The sequence below is a fragment of the Bubalus bubalis genome, chromosome 11, assembly GCF_019923935.1.
Source record: "Bubalus bubalis isolate 160015118507 breed Murrah chromosome 11, NDDB_SH_1, whole genome shotgun sequence".
NCBI classification, from domain to species: Eukaryota; Metazoa; Chordata; class Mammalia; order Artiodactyla; family Bovidae; genus Bubalus; species Bubalus bubalis.
In genome coordinates, this window is record NC_059167.1 from 90,650,821 (window position 1) to 90,670,904 (window position 20,084).

General features: G+C 46.2%; 1 protein-coding gene across 5 annotated transcripts in view; it reads left to right on the plus strand.

Moving 5' to 3' along the window:
* Positions 1-16,819, plus strand: part of PARP16 (poly(ADP-ribose) polymerase family member 16) — a 59,672-nt gene extending 42,853 nt beyond the window's left edge. For 2 of the 5 annotated variants that reach the window (XR_006543035.2, XR_006543036.2), the window contains exons 7-9: positions 812-983; positions 14,306-14,460; positions 15,872-16,819. Coding sequence is in view for 2 of the 5 variants with exons in the window: in XM_025296324.3 (XP_025152109.1) it covers positions 24-62 (39 nt within the window). In the remaining 3 variants the exon portion in view is untranslated. Of the gene's footprint in view, positions 1-23; positions 78-811; positions 984-14,305; positions 14,461-15,871 lie in introns of those variants that run through there. The other 3 variants (XR_003112459.3, XM_025296324.3, XM_025296326.3) reach the window with 3 other exon arrangements.
* The last annotated feature ends 3,265 nt before the right edge of the window (positions 16,820-20,084 follow it).

A 20,084-nucleotide genomic window follows, 5' to 3' on the forward strand; every position in this document is an offset into this window, starting at 1 on the left:
TCTTTTTGGATTCTCCCTTTCAGAAACAGCTGCCATGCTGTGAGGATGCCCAGGCCACATAGAGAGGGCACAGGTAGGTGTTTCAGCTAAAAGCCCCACTGAGAACTTAGCCAACAGCCAGTATCAACTGGCAGACATGTACTGAGGGAAGCTTAGTGGTGATTCCAGCCTCAGCTGCCATCTGACTAACCACACGAGAAACCCTGAGTGAGAATTGCCTAGCTGAAGCCAGTTACTCCTGGAACCATGAGAGATGAAAAAATAACTGTTGCTATTAAATAACTGATCATTGTTGTTATTGTTACTATGTATAAGTTTCAGGATGATTTGTTACTTAGAAGTGGGTTGGAACAGGATCCAAGAAATACTCAATAGATGTATCGAATGAATAGATGTGGAGAGGTCTGGCTGAGGGAATATTGCCTTTGCTTTAGCTCTGTATAAATTTTGGTTGGTAACTCTCAGTTTTTCCTGCTCCAAGAGGCCTTGGAGATCCTGGAAGCCCCAATCTAAGAGTCTGTACTCATACTTAGCCAAGAGAAAACTTGCAGAAACTCTGCCCAGAGCAGAGAGCATGGTGGGGTCATCAAAAATGAGCTCTGGCAAGAACCTCAAAGTGCATTCATGTCACTGTGGTTTATTAATCTTGGGCCATGCATGGTTTCAGGGCAGCAAAAACATACATTTCCCCTGTATGTGTATTTTCCTAGAGGGAGGGTCTCTAGGCTGTCATTTTTATCAAATTTTTTAAATGCCTATGTCCCCAAAGTGTTAAGAACTACTGATTTAGCACAGCAATCTCAATTTCTAGGTTAAAAAACTGAGAACACCTCATTTTCTAGTAAAAAGATGGACAAAGTACCCTAAATAAGCTTCCTTCTGCAAACAATTCTGGATAAAAGAGAAGAAAAACTTTTAGTGCACTAATGAGCTGGCAAGAAAATGAGGAATACTCAGCCCCTAAAACTCAAGAATCCAGAGAGGTAAGCTGAGCTATTTTTAAATTAATTTGTTTGTTTATATTGTGGAGACCACTTCACCTCTCCTATATACATAATGAAATCTACGCTCTTAACAAATTTTATTTATTTATTTGGCTGTGTTGGGTCTTAGTTGCAGCACATGTGGAATCTTCGTTGCGTCACGAGGGATCTTTCACTGTGGCTCGCAGACTCTCTAGTTGTGGCCCACAGGGTCAGTAGTTGAGGTTGATGGGCTTAGTTATTCCAAGGCACATGGGATCTTAGTTCCCAAACCCATGTTTCCTGCATTGCAAGGTGAGTTCTTAACCACCGGACCACCAGGGAAGTCCCTCCTCTTAACCAAAATTTAAGTGTACAGTACAATATTGTTAACTATAAGGACAACCATCTACAGCAGATCCTTACAGCTTTTTCATTTTGCACAAGTGACACTTCATTATTTTCATTTCTTAACTCAGTAAACTTGAACTTGGTCGTATAGAATGGGGTGATATGAAAGAAATAAGTGTTGTAGTAGTAACTGGCTCTCCAACAAAACAAAGTACCCTATTTTTAGTGTTTGCTGATTTCCAAGGTGTAAATATTCCTACCATAGCCAGTTTCAAGCTCTCAATGGTACCAGGAACTGACACGCGAAATTCCTAAGTATTTAGTTCTTCTGAGTTGGTAGGAGCCAACTCCTACTTGAGAGAAACTCAAGTCGTCTCTAAGGTGGGAAGTCTGATAAGACCTTTCTTGCATAAGATTGGGATTTCAGTGAATGAATGGACCAGATAAAAGCACCACTACCTCCCAAGAGACTGAAGAGAGAAAAGCCTATCTTAACATCCCTCTTCTCAGGAGAAATAAAATAGCCCCTGCAAATTCACAACTGTAAGGCATATCTATGTCTTTTGAAGCCCAAATTCACACTACTTGGGTGATCTGAAAAGTTTCAGTCCAGCATTTAATTTAAAGTGGGCCCAACCTGCTAACACTGTGAGGATCTGGCAAATCAAATGCAAATACTCTTGGAAAAACCCACCTTCACCCCAAGTCTCAAGAATTCCCACAGAGAAAGCTCCAAATAGTAGCTTCTAGCTGCAAATCACCAAACACCAAACAACAGATGGTGGAAACAAATCTGTGTTGTCTTTAGATACTGGAATTATCAGACAAATAGTATAAAATGACATGTTTAAAATGCTGAAAGAGTAGAAGAGAAAGTTGAAAATTTGAGCAGTGAGCAAGATACCCTGAAAAAGCACCAAGTATATTTGAACAAGAACTAGAATGTCCCTTTAGAAATTTAGGATATCTTAACTAGATCTACAAATTCAATGGTTGTGTCAAATAGAAGATTAGACACAATTGAATATATCAGGCACAATAAAATTATAACTGGAAGATAGAACTGAAGAAATTCTCTAAAATGCAGCATAGAGAAATAAAAGGATGGAAAATATGAAACAGTAGTTAAAAGATATGGGGGATAGGTTGAGATGGTCCAAAATACATATAATCAGAGGTTTCAGAAGGAGAGCAGCAAGATTATGAGACAAAAGTAATATTCAAATAGTTAGTGGATGAGATTCATCCAGAAATCCATCAATTCATGCATTCAAGAATCTTGGTAAATCCTCAAGAGAATTAATCAAAAGAAACCCACAAGTAGATGTATCATAGTGAAAATGCAGATTGCCAAAGATGAAGTCTTAAATAGGAGTTTATTTTCAAAGTAGTGACAATTAGACTAAAACAGGTGATTTCTTAACAGCTGGAAGATAGTAGAATTGTATTTTTAATGTGCTGAGGGAAAATGATTGTCAGACAAGAATTCTAAAACTAGTGAAAAGATATTTTAAGAATAAAAAAAAAATAATGATACGGTGAGATGAACAAAAACTGTATTTGCCACTGGCAAGCAGAAAGAAAGTGATTCCAGATGGAAGGAATTAAAGACAAGAAGGATTATAGAGCAAAGAAAGTGGTACCTGTATCAGTAAAAACAAATATTGTATAAATAATACTAACAATGTCTTGTGAGCTTAAAAAAAGATAAAATACAAATATATAAAAGCAGTCATATAAGCTAAAAGGGGAGTGATTAGAATTAGTTCTAAGGTCCTTGTTTTATTTAAGAGAAAATAAAAGATATTGGTTAATGTCAAACAGGCAAAATATGCACATTAAAGTTTCTAGTATAACCTCTAAGAATAGCAAAAACAAGTATAACTTGCAAACTAGTAAAGGAGAAAAATGGAATACGAAAAAAGAATCAAACAATAGAAAATAAATAAAGAAACAATAGAAAAAGAAATCAAGAAAAGGCATGAAAAATACAAATTAATAAAGTACATATACATTTACATACATACACACATACATATATGTGTGTGTGTGTATGTATCAGTATTTTAATAAATGTACATGGACTAAATGCTTCAGTTAGATGAAAAATATTGCTGGGACTTCCCTGGTGGTCCAGTGGCTAAGACTCCACGTTCCCATTGCAGGAGGCCCAGATATGATCCCTGATCAGGGAACAAAAACCCCCGTGGTGCAGCTAAGACATAGGGCAGCCAAGTAAATAAATAAATAAATACTTTTTAAAAAGAAGAAGAAAAAGATTGCCAAGTTAGACAAGGCAAATACATCCAGCTATAAGCTATTTTAGAGGTGTATCTAAAATATAATACAGAAAGATTAAAAGGAAGAAAAAATCTGCCAAATACTAAGCAAAGAAAGATTATATATTTTAGTCAAAATAGACTTTGACCAAAAAAAAGCATTGTGAGAGACAACAGAGTCACTTCATAATGATTAAAAAGTCCAATTCATCAGTAAGATGGAATAAATCTTATATGTATTTAATAACTTCAAAATAGATATAGCAAAATGAGAAATCAAGGAAAACAAAAATAAAAACAAATTCATAATGCAGTGGGAGATGTTAACACACCTCCCTCAGTAACTGATAGATCAAGCAAACCATCAGTAAGGGTTAGGAAAGTGCGGTCCTTAGAGGGGGAGTGACAGATGACCCTTCATCCTTCTACAAATGTTGAGAGCCTGAATGTCCAAGATACCACAATTATATGCTTTGCCAGAGAGAAAAAATGCTTTTAGTATTTTTATGAGTGGGAATTCTAGTCCCATTTTATAAATTGGAAGCTTAAGAGGCCTGGAGAAGTTAAATAACTTGGGTAAGATGCTCTTGCTCAGAAATCTTTAATGTCAAATCCTACTGCCTAACACAGCCCTTGACCTTCCTACTTGTGGACAATCTTAATCCCCCTACATCTCTTCCTTGACCTTTTTAAACTTCCTGGAGACCTTTGGTCCAGTCTTTTTGCCCCCTCTCATCATGCTTCCTTCTTTCCCAGTCTGAACCTCTGGAGGATCATTTGAATCCCTCTCTCCCCAGCACTCCTGATTCCCCTGCACTCCTATCCTCTTGGGCTCAGCCCATCCTTGTATTATACCTGGAGTCTACCTGTTCTGCTCCTGTGATTGGCCAAGCTGCTGGGTCATGCTGGAGAAAGATGCCCAGCTCTACAAATTTTTCCCCATAATTCTGGGATCTTGGTCCATCACCTTTGTTCACTCCCATGTCCATAAGACCTCATTCTCTTGGCTTTTTCTCCTTAACCCAACAACTTGCTCAAGTCTCTTCCATTCCTTTTTTGTTGTGTGTTTTTTTTTTTTTTTCTTTAAAAAAACAAAAAACAAACCCAGAGTCTTTTATTTACTTATTTAATTTTTATTTATGACTGCTCTGGGTCTTCGTTGCTGCATGCAGGCTTTAGTTACAGTGAGTGGGGGCTACTCTAATTTCCGTGCTCGGGCTTCTCATAGTGGTGGCTTCTCGTTGTGGAGCGTGGGCTCTAGAGCTGGGGCTTCGGTATTTGCAGCACATGGGCTCAGTAGTTGCAACCAGGGATTGCATCTGTGTCCCCTGCATCGGCAGGTGGACTCCTAACCACTGGATCATTAGGGAAGTCCTGAGTCTCTTCCTTTCTGAAAAGAGTCTTTTCCTCCCCTTTCTGGCCACCATGTAACCACTTCTCTTCTTTCCACATCCAAGGAGTAATTAACAATGTCTCTACTTCCTCACCTCCCAACTTTCCTTCTTTATCCTTTGTAGGCTGGCTTCAGCCCCTATCACCCCAGTGAAACTTCTGTTTCTAAAACCACCAAGAATCTACTAATTACCAAGTGCAAGAGATATTTTTCATTCTTAGAACCTGGGCTCCGCAGGCCTCAATAGCCTAGGATATAAATGGACCTACATGAATAAAAACAAAACAATAAGCACCGAATTTCACCCATTCTTTGCATCTACCCACTGAGGGGGGTGAGGACCCTCTCTGGTCTCTGCAAAGCCTACTCACGTATTTCTGGGTCCACAGGCCAGTGCTCCTATGGACTCACAAATAGCCTCAGGGCATCCAGTAGGGCATCTCCTGCGGCCTACGTTTTCCTGCCTTGGTTGAGGCAAAGAGCTGTGGAGGAAGAAATGTTTCTCTTTGCTTTATGAGTCCCCAAAGCAGATTTATCTGTCCTTGAAATCCTACATTTTTTTAAAAAAATCACACTATTTCCTTTGGTAGAACTCAGACATGAGTTCAGTGGGCCAATTTAGGAGCTGAATCTGAATACAGACTCAAAAATGAGTTCAGCTTCTTCTTCCTCCCACTCCCCTGCCTCCCCAAGCACTAAGGTGTTTCCTCTGGGTCAAGTTCACACACTTGACTTCTCACAGTGAAGCGGGCCCTGCTTCCCAATGGCTACCCAATGGCTATTCCCCCTCCCTTTTGCCTAAAAGCCCCTGACTTTATTCAGGTACCTACTTTACTCTGAGAACTAGTTTAGGGAAAGTAGTTCCAGGCCTGGCCTCATGGGGAGAGTCAACATTAGTTTATTGCCATAAAAGTGGTCCTAGGCCCCCCCAGCTAAGCATGGACTTCTAAATGTTGTCCCATTCCTACAAGGCTGAAAAACTGAGGCTCAAGCTCACTAAGTTCAAACCATGTCTTCAGACTAACATCTAATTTCATTGGTTGGAATCCACTGCCCTCTCAATTCTAGCTTTTGTTTTTTCTGGCCTGAGTACAGTAAGTTCTCTACATACAAAAGAGGTCCATCCCAAGAGTACATTCATAAGTGCAATTTGTTCATAAGTCCAACAACGTACCCAACTAATTGGGCTATATAGTGTTGTACTGTAATAGATTTATGATACTTTTTACGAAAATAATACATAAAAACAAAAAATAAATAAGATATTTTTACTCTTACAGCACCTTGGAAAATGCAGTGGTATAGTACAATAGCTGGCATACAGGGGCACATTCACATCTTTGAAAGTTCACAATTTGAAAGTTTGCATGTAGGGGACTTCCTATGTATTCCTGACTTCATTGCCAGTCAGGATGTGTTTTCACACAAAATTGCACTCTTTCCTGGATTCTTCCCCTTCCCCTACTATCCTGCTTCCCCTTCTCCCTAACTGGTTTCTCTTGGGAACATTTCTTTACTAAATCATCTTTATTGAATCTTCTCTGAGAATCTAATGAAAGTCATGGACCCTATCTCCAGAAAAATGCAGATACACACATTCAAAATGGTGTATATACCTTTTTGCCCTCCTAAAGTCATCTATGGACCCAAGATTAAGAACTCTGGAGGGACTTCTCTGGTTAAGACTCAGCTTCCAGTGCAAGGGACACAGTGGCGGGGGGTGGAGGTGTGATCCCTGGTGGGGAAACTAAGATCCCGCATGCTGCACGCACAACAACAACAAAAGGTCTTTGGGGCAGCTCCATAGCTAACTTTCTCTGCATTTTACACCTTGGTTACCAGGGAGTGGGGACAGGCTCGTTTGGGGCTGAGCTGTTTTCCAGTTCAGCTGTCCCCTGTCCCCTCTGGCCTTGCTGAGGCTGTCTATGCTTCCCTGGAGGCCACAGCCCTGGCTGTAGGCGTCCTAGAGCGCCCCCAGGCCTACGCGCAATGTGCCTTCAGTTGGAAAACAAACCTGGGCAGGACAGCACTCCCTGAGGTGGTGGTCGTGGCCTCTGCTCTTCCTAGACTCCCTTCTGGTGGGGCCCAGTCTGCCTATTAAGCTGTCCTGTCCTCCTTCCTGACTTTTGTGCTGGGCCCCCACCCCACACTGCCTCCTTCCATCCCTCTGGCCAGCAGCCTGGGACCCTGACTCTGAGGAAACCCTAAGACAGGGTCTCTGCCCTCTTCTTCCCATGACTGTAGTCTCTCACGGGGACTTTAGCCCCCCCAAGCTCCGGCCTGTTCGCTGCCCCTTGAAAACCTGGGGTCCGGGAAGGCTGAGGGCTCTGGGCTCCACTGAGGAAACTGGACTCGGGGTGAAGCTCCCAGGCAAGGCCTGTAGGGCCCTTGGAGACAACCTGCTCTCCTGCCTTTGTCTATGTCTGGGCTCTGGGGGGTGCAGGCAGCCTTGGGAGAAGCTGTTCTCCACTTGGCAACCCCCACCCCCAGATGCCTGGCTCTCCTGCTGTTTTCTTCCTCTGGGCTCTGGAACCTTCTGCGGATCCTCTCTCCTCAGGATGAGGAAAGCAGATGTCGCTTTCCCCACCAGGCCCCCAAACATCGCCGCCCCCCTCCACCTCAGGGCTTCCGGCTCTCTCCTCCTTCATTCTCCAGTGACCACGCCCCTTTCCTGCTGTGACAGGTGACAGAGCAGAGTGCCCTCCACCCCCGGCCCTCTATCCGGGCTCAGGGCCTGTGTCTGGGAGGGGAGGCTGGGTCTTGCTCCGGAGGACCCGGCTGCCCAGCCGAGGGGCCACCAGGGCGGGTTTGTCCATCCCGGCCTGTGGCTGGGCCGGGCTGGAGGTTCAGAGGCATCCGTCTGCGGGTGGGGCCAGCTGGGAAGCTTCTGCCTGCCCCTGCAGGACCCTCGCCTGCCTTTTCCAAGTGCTTCCCTTCCACCCTGATGGTGGGTCTCCGCCGTCCCTGGGGTCATATTTCCCAGGAACATGGGGGAGTCGCGCTCTTGCTCTTCAGAGCCACAGCTGAAGAGCTTTCCTGTCAGAGCAGTGGTTCTCAGATACGATGAGAATCACCTGAGAGCTTTACAAACCACTGCTGTCTGGGCCACGGCCACACCAGTTACTGGTTTTAAAGTTCCCGGATGATCCAAACGTGCGGCCTTTGAGCCTCACAAGAACCCTGAAAGGCTGGGACTGTCGTCATCTCCACCATGCAGGTGGGGACACTGGGCTCAGAGAAATGAAACCACTTGTCTGGGGTCAGAGGGTAAGTGAAAGGGACGAGGGTCCCCTCCAGACCTGCACCCTGCTGGAAGCACCCAGGCTTCCAGAGCGGCTTCCAGTGGGACCACGAGGCCTCAGGCTGGCTCAGGAACTGGCCCTGTCTCCCCAGAAGTGGGGAGACATTTCTGCCCCCTCTTTTCTGCATGCTGGGCTGGGCCTCCTCCAAGCTCCAGACTGCGGTGGGTCACTTCCACTCACCCAGCCAAGTCCTTTCACTGGAGAGGCGCGCCCTTTGGTCGGCGGGGAGGATGCATTTTTGAGGTGAAATATTGTACAACAGCCAGGAACGGAAAATATTAAAAGCCCATGGGCGCCAGCAAGGTTCAGGCCAGGGCCAAAAAGTTCAGGAAAAAAAGGAATAAGGCTCCCTTGCAGTGGAAACCCTGGGGTGGGGCGGGATCAGTCACGTCACCCACACCCTATATTCCAGGCTGCCTCCATCTTCAGGGTTAGAGCAAGCCTTGCCTGGGCCGCAGGAAGGCCCTGGGGTGGAGATCCCAAGGGGAAAGCCCCACAGGTGTATTGGATTTGGTCTGCCCTGCCCTGCGGAGATGGGCACAGAGAAGTGGGGCCCCTGAGTGTGGAATATCTTACTGGGATACACAGGTTCTGAAGGTTCCAGGTGCTGGGATGCTGGACATGGTCCTTGTCCTCTAGGGTTTTCACTATAGAGATGGGGCAGGCAAGGAAACGGACAATGTCAATAGAATGCGATAAACGCTTTGTGGGCATGTACGGGGCACAGGGCTCCTGAAGAGAGGAGAAGGGCAGCTATCTCAGTCCTTGGCTATGAGGAAGGGTTCCCAGAGGAGGAGGTGGTACCTGGCTGAGTTCACTACAAATAGATATTTGAAGAATGCTCACAAAGCTGGAGTGTGGGTACGTGCCCTAGAAGCCTATCTCTCTGTGTTGGGAAAACAGAGAGCAAATGGATCCATTCTCCCTGGAGGCGGGGGGGCACCTATCATCTCTCCCTTCCTCTCTGCCCATCGCATACACATTAAAGTATAGACACACTCATAGTCACAAATAGTTACATATAAACACATACACATGTACAAGGTAGTGGAGAATGTACCAGCCTTCTTCTCGGTGAGATAGCTGTTTCTGTAAGAAAGGGTTTTTAAAAATATTTATTTTTATATGCTTCTCTGACTGCACTGAGTCTTAGTTGAGGGATGTGGGGTCTTTAGTTGAGGCACGTGGGATCTAGTTGCCTGACCAGGGATTGAACTCGGACTCCCTGAATTGGGAGAGTGGAGTCCTAGTCACTGGGACCGCCTGGGACATCCTAAGAGAAAGGTTTTAATAAGAACTGAAGGTAGAAGATGAGGCCCCCAAAGTTGAAGACCTGTAGGGACAGGCTGCTGCTCTGCTGAAAACAGGAAGGAGGGTTGGTTCAGAGGGAGGTGTAAGGAGCAGTGGTGGAAGAGGAAGAGGAGGGAGCTCTAGGGCCCATCTAATCCTCTCATTTAACTGTGGAGGAAACTGAGGTCCAGAGAGGGAAAGTAAAATGCCTGAGGTCACGTTGTACCTGGGGGTCAGCGCTGAGTGTGGGCGCACAGGGGTCATGACACACCCAGGTAAGCTTGCAAACCCCCGCACAGCCAGTCGTGGTGCACGCTCCCAGAGCAGGCACGCAGCCGAGGCTGCCATTAATCACACCTGACGCTGCTCAGATCCCTCATTCAGCTGAGAGCTGGGTCAGCCTGCCTGTCTGCATCCCTTTCGCACTCCAGCCCTCACGGATCACAGGGCCCATAGCGGGAAGCAGAATATTTGGGAACCTCGGGTCAGGCTACCTGCAGGTCTGTTCTGAGCATCCCCTGGAGGTTCCCTGAAGCAGTGCAGGATGTTCACCCCTAGAATGGACTCAGCTGCTCAGCGGTCAGGACTGGGCCTGCATCCTCAAAGGAAGATGTGCCTCAGGGCAGAGCTAAAGCCTCACCGGACCCAGAACTGGGACTGCAGACCCCTAGCATCACATCTCAGTGAGATGCCAAGGAGTCTACTGGAGGCAGAGAGGAACCTAGATGTTTCTAGAGGAACCTAGAGGAACAGGAGACCTGGGCTTCATCGTGATTTGCCCCTCTCTCTATGAATGGCCTTGGGTAAATCCCTTTCCCTCTTGAGGATGTATGAATTTATATTATTTAAAAGATTTTATGATATGAACCACTTTTAAAGTCTTTAATTGAACTTGTTACAATATTGTTTCTGTTTTATGTTTTGATTTTTTTTTTTTTTTTTTGGCTACAACAAGACATTTGGGATCTTAGTTCCCTGACCAGGGATTGAATCTGCACCCACTGCATTGGAAGGCAGAGTCTTAACCACTGGACTGCCAGGGAAGTCCCAAATCTATGAATTTATCACATTGAACCAGGGGCTGGAGACACAGAGATAAGGCACAGGCCTTCCTCTTCAGAAGGTTACAGTCGGGTGAAGGAAGGCAGCATTTCCAGGTGGAGCAAAGAGCTCAACTCAGAGTGGGGCTAAATGGGAAATAGTGAGGCTGGGGCTGGAGAGGCGGGTAGGCTGGAATGCTCAGCAGGCGCATCTGCCTGTTTCAGGTATGATGATAAACTCTCATATTGTGCTTGTAACCTTAATGGTGCCACCACACCCCAGATCCCCATCTAGCTGTAACTGTGGGCCCACTGCTCCCTATTCAGGAAAGCACTTGTTACATAGTGTTTGGGAATGGCCACTGATTGGCTCAGGCTGAGCATCTGACCTAAACCCAGCCTATCCACCCACTGGCAGGTGACTGGTGAAGTGCGCTTCTTGGGAAAAGCTCCACCCAATAGGGGTGGAGATAGTAACTAGCTGAGCCAATCAGAATGGCTCCTGGTAGACTGTGAACTAAGGAAATACAGGAGATGGACCTGTGATGAGCAAGGTACAGAGAGAAGCTGCCATACGGAGAGAAGCAGTTGCTCCACTGAAGAAACATTCTGGAGAAACATTCAGGCAGCATGTGAGAGACTGGCCGGCCTCAGCTCAGTTTCTGACTTCAGCTGTCTTTACAAGCTTGCTTTTTATTCAGATGGGCCTGAGTGAGTCATCATTCTTGTTAAACTGTGTAACTAGCTAAGGAGCCCCCTCATCTCCCTGGCATGCCAAAGAGCAACCACCTCTGTCCTGCATCCTGTAGAGAGGCTGCTATGAGAAAACAGAAAGATCAGAGGATGGGCAATTAAGAGACCGGGCCTGGGTTCGAGGCTGACTCAAGTTCCCAAGCATCTGCAAGAGCCAGGCCTTGGCAGAAGTCTGGAATACCTTGCACAGTGTGCTTTCTCCTTCACTGGTTATGATCTGGCTCCAAGGAAAATGACAGATGAAAGCAGCCAGAAAGGTAAAGGCAGCTGCTACCTATTCAGGGTATTCTGCTGTTTGATGGAAGCTGATTAGTTGGGTGCAGAGGATTCAAAGGGCTTCCCTGGCAGCTCAGTGGTAAAGAATCCGTATGCAATGCAGGAGACGTGAAGCCGTGAGTTTGATCCCTGGGTTGGGAAGATCCCCTGGAGAAGGAAATGGCAACCCACTCCAGTATTCTTGCCTGGGAAATCCCACGACAGAGGAGCCTGGTGGGCTATAGTCAAAGGGGTTGCAAAAGAGTTGGACACGACTGAGTGACTAAACAACAAGAGGATTCAAACTCTCTCTGTTCAAAGGGTCCCCAGGGAGATCTGAGAGTCATTGGAGAGGAGGGGCAATTCTGGACATAGCACTGTGCTTGAAAGTCTTAGCCATCTCCTGGGGCACTTCTCAGTAGACCCATGTCTGGGTCCTGGGGAGAACAGAAGGGCTGTAAGTAAAAACTAAAAGAACTGTTCCACCAAAAAGTTTGCTTATCTGGGCATAAACAGACCTGTTTTGGAATCAGGCAAAAGAGGCATTTGTTCTTGCTGTGCTACTGACCTTTGAACATGGAGAAAGCTCTATGGTGCTGGCATCAATGACTTGAAGAGCTGCAGTATGGGGGAAGGGATTGGTCCATGGAGAAAAAAGTCTTTTCAACAAATAGGGCAAAAACAATTGGACATCCACATGCGACAAATGAAGCTTGACTCAGACTTTGCACCATGTTCATAAGCTGGTTAAAAGTGAAAATAGACCTAAAGGCAAAACCTAAAAATTAAAAAAAAAACTCCTAGAGAAAACACAAAATTTTTGTGACCATGGTTTTGGCAAACATTTTTAGATCTAATGCCAAAAGCACAAATCCATAAAATTAAAAATTGATAAATCAGACTTCAAAATTAAGAACTTCTGCTCTTCAAAAGGCATAGGAAGAAAATGAAAAGACAGAACTCCCCTGGCGATCTGGTGGTTAAGACTCTGCACTTCCACTGAAGGAGGCACGGGTTTGATTCTGGGTCAGGGAAGTTCTGCATGCTGTGCTTTGCAGCCAAAAAAAAAAAAAAAAAAAAAAAAGACAAGCTACAGAGCTACTGGGGGAAAATACTTTCAAAATACATCTGATAAAGAACCTGTATCTATAATATATAAGGTACACTCCAAATTCAATAATGAGGAAACAAATAACTTAATTTCAAAATGGGCAAAGTATGTGAACAGACACTTCATCAAAGAAGACATAGAAATGGCAAATAAGAGTATGAAAAGCTGTCATCATTGGTTACCAGGCAAGTGTGAATTAAAACTAGACACACTACCCAACCATCGGAAAGGCTTAAAAACAGCCAAAGGTGTGATTTTAACAGTATCAAGTGTTAATGAGAATGCTGAGCAGTTGGAACTCTCATGTTGCTTGTGGGAAAGTACATGGAATAATCACTCTGGGAAACAGTTTGGCAGTTTCTTATAAAGTTAAGCATACACTTCACTTATAACCCAACAATCACACTCCAAGATATTTACTCGAAAGAAGTGAAAAACATGTTTATACAAAAATTGGTACACAAATATTCATAGCTAAAATATAATTGCTAAAAACTGGGAGACAACCCACATGTCCTTCAACTGGCGAACGAACAAAGAAACTGTGGCATATCCATACAATAGAATACTACTCAGCAGTGAAAAGGAATGAGTTATTGACACATGCAACAGCCTGGATAATTATACTAAGTGAAAGAAGGTAGACTTAAAAGGCTCATACCAAAGAATTCCATTTACAGGACATTCTCATCAAAGTAAAATGACAGGAAAAGAGACAGATCAGTGGTGGTCAGCAGCTGGGGATAGGGAAGGGGGCTGACTCCAAAGGGAGTTTCTGAGATGAGAGAAGTATTTTGTATCTTGATGGTGATATGGTTACAAGACTGTCTGCATTTGTAAACAATCATAGAATTTTCTACTCAAAAGGGTGCTTTTACAGAATGAAAATTATGCTTCAATTTTTAAAAATGGGAAGTGAGGGGATTTTCCTGGTGGCCCAGTGGCTAAACTCCGAGCTCCCAATGCAGGGTGCCTGGGGTTCAATCCCTGGTCAGGGAACTAGATCCCATAGGCTGCAGCTAAAGATCCTGCGTGCCACAACTAAGACCTGTTGCAGCCAAATAAATAAGTAATTTTTTTTTAAAAGAAAGAAAAAGTAAAAAAAAAAAAAAAAAGTAAAAAGAAGAGGGATTCAATTTTCTTCTTCCCTTTCTTTGCCTTTTCTGTTACTGGCCAACATTCTGTCCTCAAAGCTATTGTTCTCCTGGGGGTGGGAGTAATTTCTCAATTCGGCCACCCTGAACACTGCTTTGTTTCTGGAAACAAAGCGTCAACCCACCGAGGACGATCTGTGCAGGCCCATGTCTGCTGTCTCCTGCCGTCCCTCCCTGTCTGGCTAAGCCTGCCCACCCAGGCCTTTCTAACTTCCATTCCCCCTGCTGTCTGTTTCCAAGGGCCATCTGGAGGCCCAAATCTTTACGGCCCAGGTGTTGTGTGGGTGAAATATTCTGCTTAGAAAGGGGGAGGCTCCTCACACTCCACTTTCCGCAGTTCTAGCCCATTAAACGGCCATGGGTCCTGGGCATGCACGTTCTGAGAGGACATCCACCCGACATCTGCTCGTCTCAGCCCTGATACAGGCCGTGCCCATCACTGCTGCAGGTGGGAAAGAGGCAGCTGTCAGATGCTTCAGGGTGGGCTTGACGAACACCTGGGGCAAACGCATCACCCTGAGTGTGACAGGTCCAGGAGGGGAGTGTGAACACTCTTGCCATGACTCCCTGGTAAGTGTGAACCCCCTAGTCCTACACAAAATTGTGAGTGGGGGTGTCCCTGAGGCACACGAGGGGGACTGTGGGACACGCTGATGTCCACACGTAGAATGTGAACTCACTGATTTGTGCAGTGAACAGAACAGTGTCTCAGTGTGGGAGACACTGGAAGTGTGGTGGAGACACTGGTGACTCTGAGCCCGCCATGACAGCTTGGGGAGCATCATGCTGACTCCCACAGTCAGTGGTGAAGGCACTGGGGCTTCTGTGGGTGTGAGCACCTTGTGGTAAGTGTGGGGAGCCCTAGAGATGCCATGTGTGAACTCAAGGCTGAGACCATGGTGAGTGCACCGCAGGACAGCGAGGTGACCTTTTTTTAAAAAAATATTTACTTGTTTATTTGACTGCTCTCGGTCTTAGTTGTGGCGTGTTAGTTTTTCTTAGCTGTGGTCTTAGTTGGGATCTAGTTCCCTAATCAGGGATCGAATCCAGGCCCACTATATTGGGACCGTGGAGTCTTAGCCACTGGACCACCAGGGAAGTCCTAAGGTGACTTTTTTAAGTTTAAGGAGCATGAACACAGTGAGCATGTTACACAAGGTGGAGGGCTCTGTTGGGCATGTTTTGGGGCATCTGCAGACCGTGCCCATTCTCAGGGTATCTGGTCCCCACCCGCAACCTTTGAAGAGTCAGCACACCCTCATAAGACCAGGTGTTGACCAGCAGGCACCGTGTGTGCAGCTATGCGTGACTTGCATAGTTCTGAAGGTTTCTTTTTCTTTCATTTTCTAAGCTGGAGTTATTATAGTTGTTCAGTTTTGCCCAGCTCTTTTGGGAAGTGCTGATGTGGTTACAGGGTGAGAGGAAGTGATTCATGGGTAGGTTTGCCGAAGAACAAAGGGAGGGTAAATGCTGAGGTTGACAGCTATTAAAGTGGTTTTTGATATCAAGATTCAACTACTAGTATCAAGATTAGTTAGAATCCCTGGTGGTCTAGTGGTTAAGAATTTGCCTGCTAAGGCAGGGGACATGGGTCTGATCCCTGGTCAGGGAAGATCCCACACATTACAGAGCAATTAAGCCCATGCACCAGAACTACTGAAGCCCGTGTGTCTAGAGCCTGTGCTCTGCAACAAGAGAAGCCACCACAGCAAGAAACCCGTGCATTGCAGCGACTAGTAACCCCTGCTTGCCATAACTAGAGAATGCACAGCAACAAAGACCTAGCGAAACCAAAAATAAATTAATTTTTTAAAAAAGAATCTGGATTAAAAAAAAGTTTATTAGTTAGGCATTTCAGGTTGACTCCTACTCAACCTGAAGTAGGAGTTGTACTTTTTGGTTTGTATTTGTGGTTGTATTTTTGGTGGGTGTGTGTCATTTTTTGCTTCCTAACATCCATTCTTCCTACTTCTGTTGACAGCACCACAATTTTTCTTTGGGAAAAGTCAGTCCCTGTGATTCCAGTGAGATGATCTACCCCTACCTCCAGAAGTGGACTGATCAGAGCTTTCTACCCCCATGGTTATGGGCACAGGGTGAGGAAGGGCTCAGAAAGAGCCTTTCCCAGGACTTCTGCTCAACACAGAAGTCATGCTTTTTCAATTGGAGATTTGAGACATGCTAGAAAGGAGCCTGGATCTTCTGGAAGATACAGCATCTGTTTCAGTTACTGTTGCATAACAAACTACCCCAAATCTTAGTGGCTTAAATGATGATCATTTTCTCATATCCTCAGAATCTATAGGTCAGGGTCTCATGTAGGGCTTGACTGGGCAATTCAAAAAACAATGACTTGTTTTTTATGACTTGGGTTGAGGCCACTTTGTGGCACTCATCTAGTAGATGAGCTGGTCTGACCTGGAGGGTCCAAGACAGCTACACTCACATGATTGGTGCCTTCATGGTGAGGACTGGAAGACTGGGCTCAGCTGGGACCTCCTACCGTAACACCGACACCAGGCCTCTCCAGTTTGGTGGTCTCTGGGAAGTTAGCTGGCTTTCCCCAGAGCAGACATCCCAAATGGAAGTTGTATGACCTTTTCTGACCTAGCCTTAAAAGTTCACCTCGTTCTTGGTTACAAGTCAGTCATAGGCCAGCTGAGATTCAAGGGGAGGGAAATTAGATTCTACTTCTTGATGGCAGAGGAAGGCAATCACCTTGTACATGAACATGTGCAATGGAAGCTATTGTTGGAGCCAACTTGGGAAAATATAGACTCTGCTACAGCCTTCTTGGGAAAAAAACCATCTCAGAGAAAGCAGTTGAGACATGGATGGAGAACAATCCTGATGATGTTATTTGAGTCCCTGGGTCCAATTTTCCCCAGGACTTCAGTTTTCACAACCATTAGATCCCTTTTCTGCATAATCCAGTCTGAGTTGTGCTTTGTCTCTTGTAACTTGAAGCTCTTTTACTCTTAGCGTGTATGTGTACGTGTGTGCTGAGTTGCCTTAGTCATGTCTGATGCTTTGCAACCCCATGGACTGTAGCCCACCAGGCTTCTCTGTCCATGGGATTCTCCAGGCAAGAATACTGGAGTGGGTTGCCATACCCTCCTCCAGGGGGTTTTCCCAACCCGGGGATCAAACTTTCGTCTCTTATGTCTCCTGCATTGGCAGGCGGGTTCTTCAGCAGTGGCGCCACCTGGGAAGCCCCTGAGTGTGTATATCCGTTATCTGTTACAGTACAACAAATCACCCCAAAACTTAGTGCCTTACAACAATGATTATCATTCCCTGTGATTCTGTGGGTGGCTAGGCCATTCTTTTGCTGGACTTACCTGGCTCGCTTATGCAACTGCTGAGGTAGAAAGTTCAAGATGTCCTCATTTACATGTCTGGCTGTTGGCTGGGGGTCTCAGTTCTCCTTCATGTGGTCTGCCGTTCTCTAGGAGAACAGATTGACTTCTTTATATGGTGATCTCAGGAGAATGTTCCTAGGGAGTGAAGGTGGCAAGATCTCTTGAGTATCATTTCTCCCATTCCTTTGTTCAAAGCAAGTGACAAAGTCAGTCCAGGTCAAAAGGGAGTAAAGAGACTCTACCTCATAATGGGAGAGTTGCAAAGAATTTGTGGTCATATTTAATCCACCACAGTATGATAGATAGCTGGATCATATTAGATAGGGACATTTTTGAAATTAGTGTGTGTATGGGAAGAAGGATGTGTATACCAGGCGGGCAGAGCCAGAGTAGTCTAGCATGTTCTCACTGAGGAGCACACGGCTGGAGTGTATTTCACCTTTCTGAGCCTCGGTTTCCCATCTGTAAAATGGGTGTCATCATTCCTGTCTCACAGATCAGCTGTGAGGCTGAAGATGGGATGATGATCACGAATGTGCCTTGTAAATTACAGGATGCTGAACATTATCATCTGAGATCTGAGAAGCAATAGTCAAGGTGGGCCTGGGTGGTCAGAGAGGGCAGGAGCAGGGAGACTGAGATGGGGCATTGGAAGATGGGGGACATTCACATGGGTGGGGAGGAAGATGGGAAGCTGAGGAGTAGAACTGTAAAGGCACTGGGTGGGAAAAGTGACAGACGGTATCTAGCACAGGGAGGAGACCAACAGGGTCAGAGAGTGAGCTCTCCCACTCCTGTAGACTCTGGGTATCTCGACTCCCATACATACTGGGTCAGCAGCCCCTGAGGGTCGTCCAGAGCTGCAGTGAAGTCCTCCAGTCCCCAGGAATCAGCAGTGGCGCATCCCTACCCAGGCCTGCAAAGCCTCCTCAGGCCACAAGGGGGCGATGATGGGCGCATAGGAGAGGTGGTCAGAGAGTCGGAGACAGATCCCTTCCTCTGGAGCCACCAGCATGATGTCAGACCCCTCCCAGTATTCCCAAGTTTCTTTCCCCTCCGCAGGGTGGAGACCCCTGGCCATAGGCTTGGGTCACAGATGGCCTGGCTAACCTGGATTCCAAGCCCCTCGATCCCCTGGACAAGGGTGGGGGTGATTGATGGGTTTCCCGTGTGTTCCAGGAGAGGGCTTGGAGCTGCAGCAGACTGGCCTGGCCTGAAGGAGCCCCAGGTGGCCACTCGTGGTTGGCGCTGACCCAGCTAGGCCAGGCCCTGGACGGTCTGGATCTGTGGCCGCCTCCCAAGCCCTCACTATCCTGAGGTCCTGGCCAAGGAGAGGAGAAGCCTCTCCCTCAAAGGCGTCCTGGGAGCAGGGTGTGGGGATGGGCTCAGATTCCACCAGTCTAGCCCCGTGCAGTTAGCTGCTCAGTCCTTCTTGGGGACAGAAAAGGATTCTTCAACGGGAGAGATGGGAGGAGATGAGCTAGAAGAACACCAATGGCAGGGAGGTTAGCAGAGCCCAGGGATTCTAGCTCAGCCCTGTGCCAACCATGACAAGACCCTCTGGCCATTTACCCTGCCACCCTACCCTTGGGGCAGGGTAAATGGGGCCTGAGATGTGAGTTCCTGGCCAAGCAAGGACACCTAGGCAGGGATCATGGCCTAAAGGGCTTCCCTTTGCCGAGTCCTAGGCTTCCTGCCTCCTGCTACCGAAGGAGAAGACAGGCTGGGGAGACCTCTTTCATGTACTCTGTGGTTCCATAGAGTAGAGGCCCTGGAAAGAAGTTGATTACCCTGATTCTGACCTCTTGTCCTCTGGTTTACCTCCCACGTGCCTTCCTCTCCTGTCTACCTTGCTCTCCTTATCCAGTCTTGGTGGTCAAGTGACTTCTCTGGCTTCTGGCCTAACCTCTGGTGAGAGTCTTTGGAGCTGTCATTTCTTCTGTTCTCTCCTTTCTGTTGTAGTCATTGTCAGCATCTTATCAAACCTTGCAAGAGCTGGTGGGGGCCTCAGAGCTCTCTCAGTCTGAACTCCTGCTGCATAGGAGGTCCAGCGTCATGTGGGTCATTACTTGTCCAAGATCACACATCAGAATTAGCAATAGAACCAGTACTATACTTTTGGCTCCAAGTTCCTGTTTTTCTCCTGGCCTCTGATCAGGCTATTGGGGCTCAGCTTTTGTCCACGGACCAGCAGAGTTCTTAGGGTCTTCACTCAGTTCACACTTTGCCTTCACTTAGTTCAGACTAAAGCTGCTTCATGGATTGGCTCTGACTATAATTGGACCAGACTTGGTCTAGCTACAGAATCTCTGGGCCAAAATCTGGGGGCCAGGAGGGAAACCAGGAGGCTCCAGTAGAAAAAGCAAACCAGGTCTGTGCCTTGGATCTGCTTAAGGGCTGTCTTTACTCAATATCCTTCCTCCACCCATCCGCTTCTCCCTCAACAGCTCCTGTCCAGGATGATGCTCAGGGAAACAGAGCTTCTAAACCCTTGCTTACACCCACACACATTCACACAGAGAGAAAGACATATATATATATATATATATATATATATATATATATATGAGTGAATGAATGTTAGTCACTCAGTCATGTCCAACTCTTTGCAACCCCATGGAGGCCACCAGGCTCCTCTGTCCATGGAATTCTCCAGGCAAGAAGATTGGAGTGGCTGGCTATTCCCTTCTCCAGGGGACCTTCCTGACCCAGGGATCGAAACCCAGGTCTCCTCTACTGCAGGCAGATTCTGTACCATCTGAGCCACCAGGGAAGCCCATATATATATACATACATATCACATACACACAGGCACATACCTATAGAGAAAGG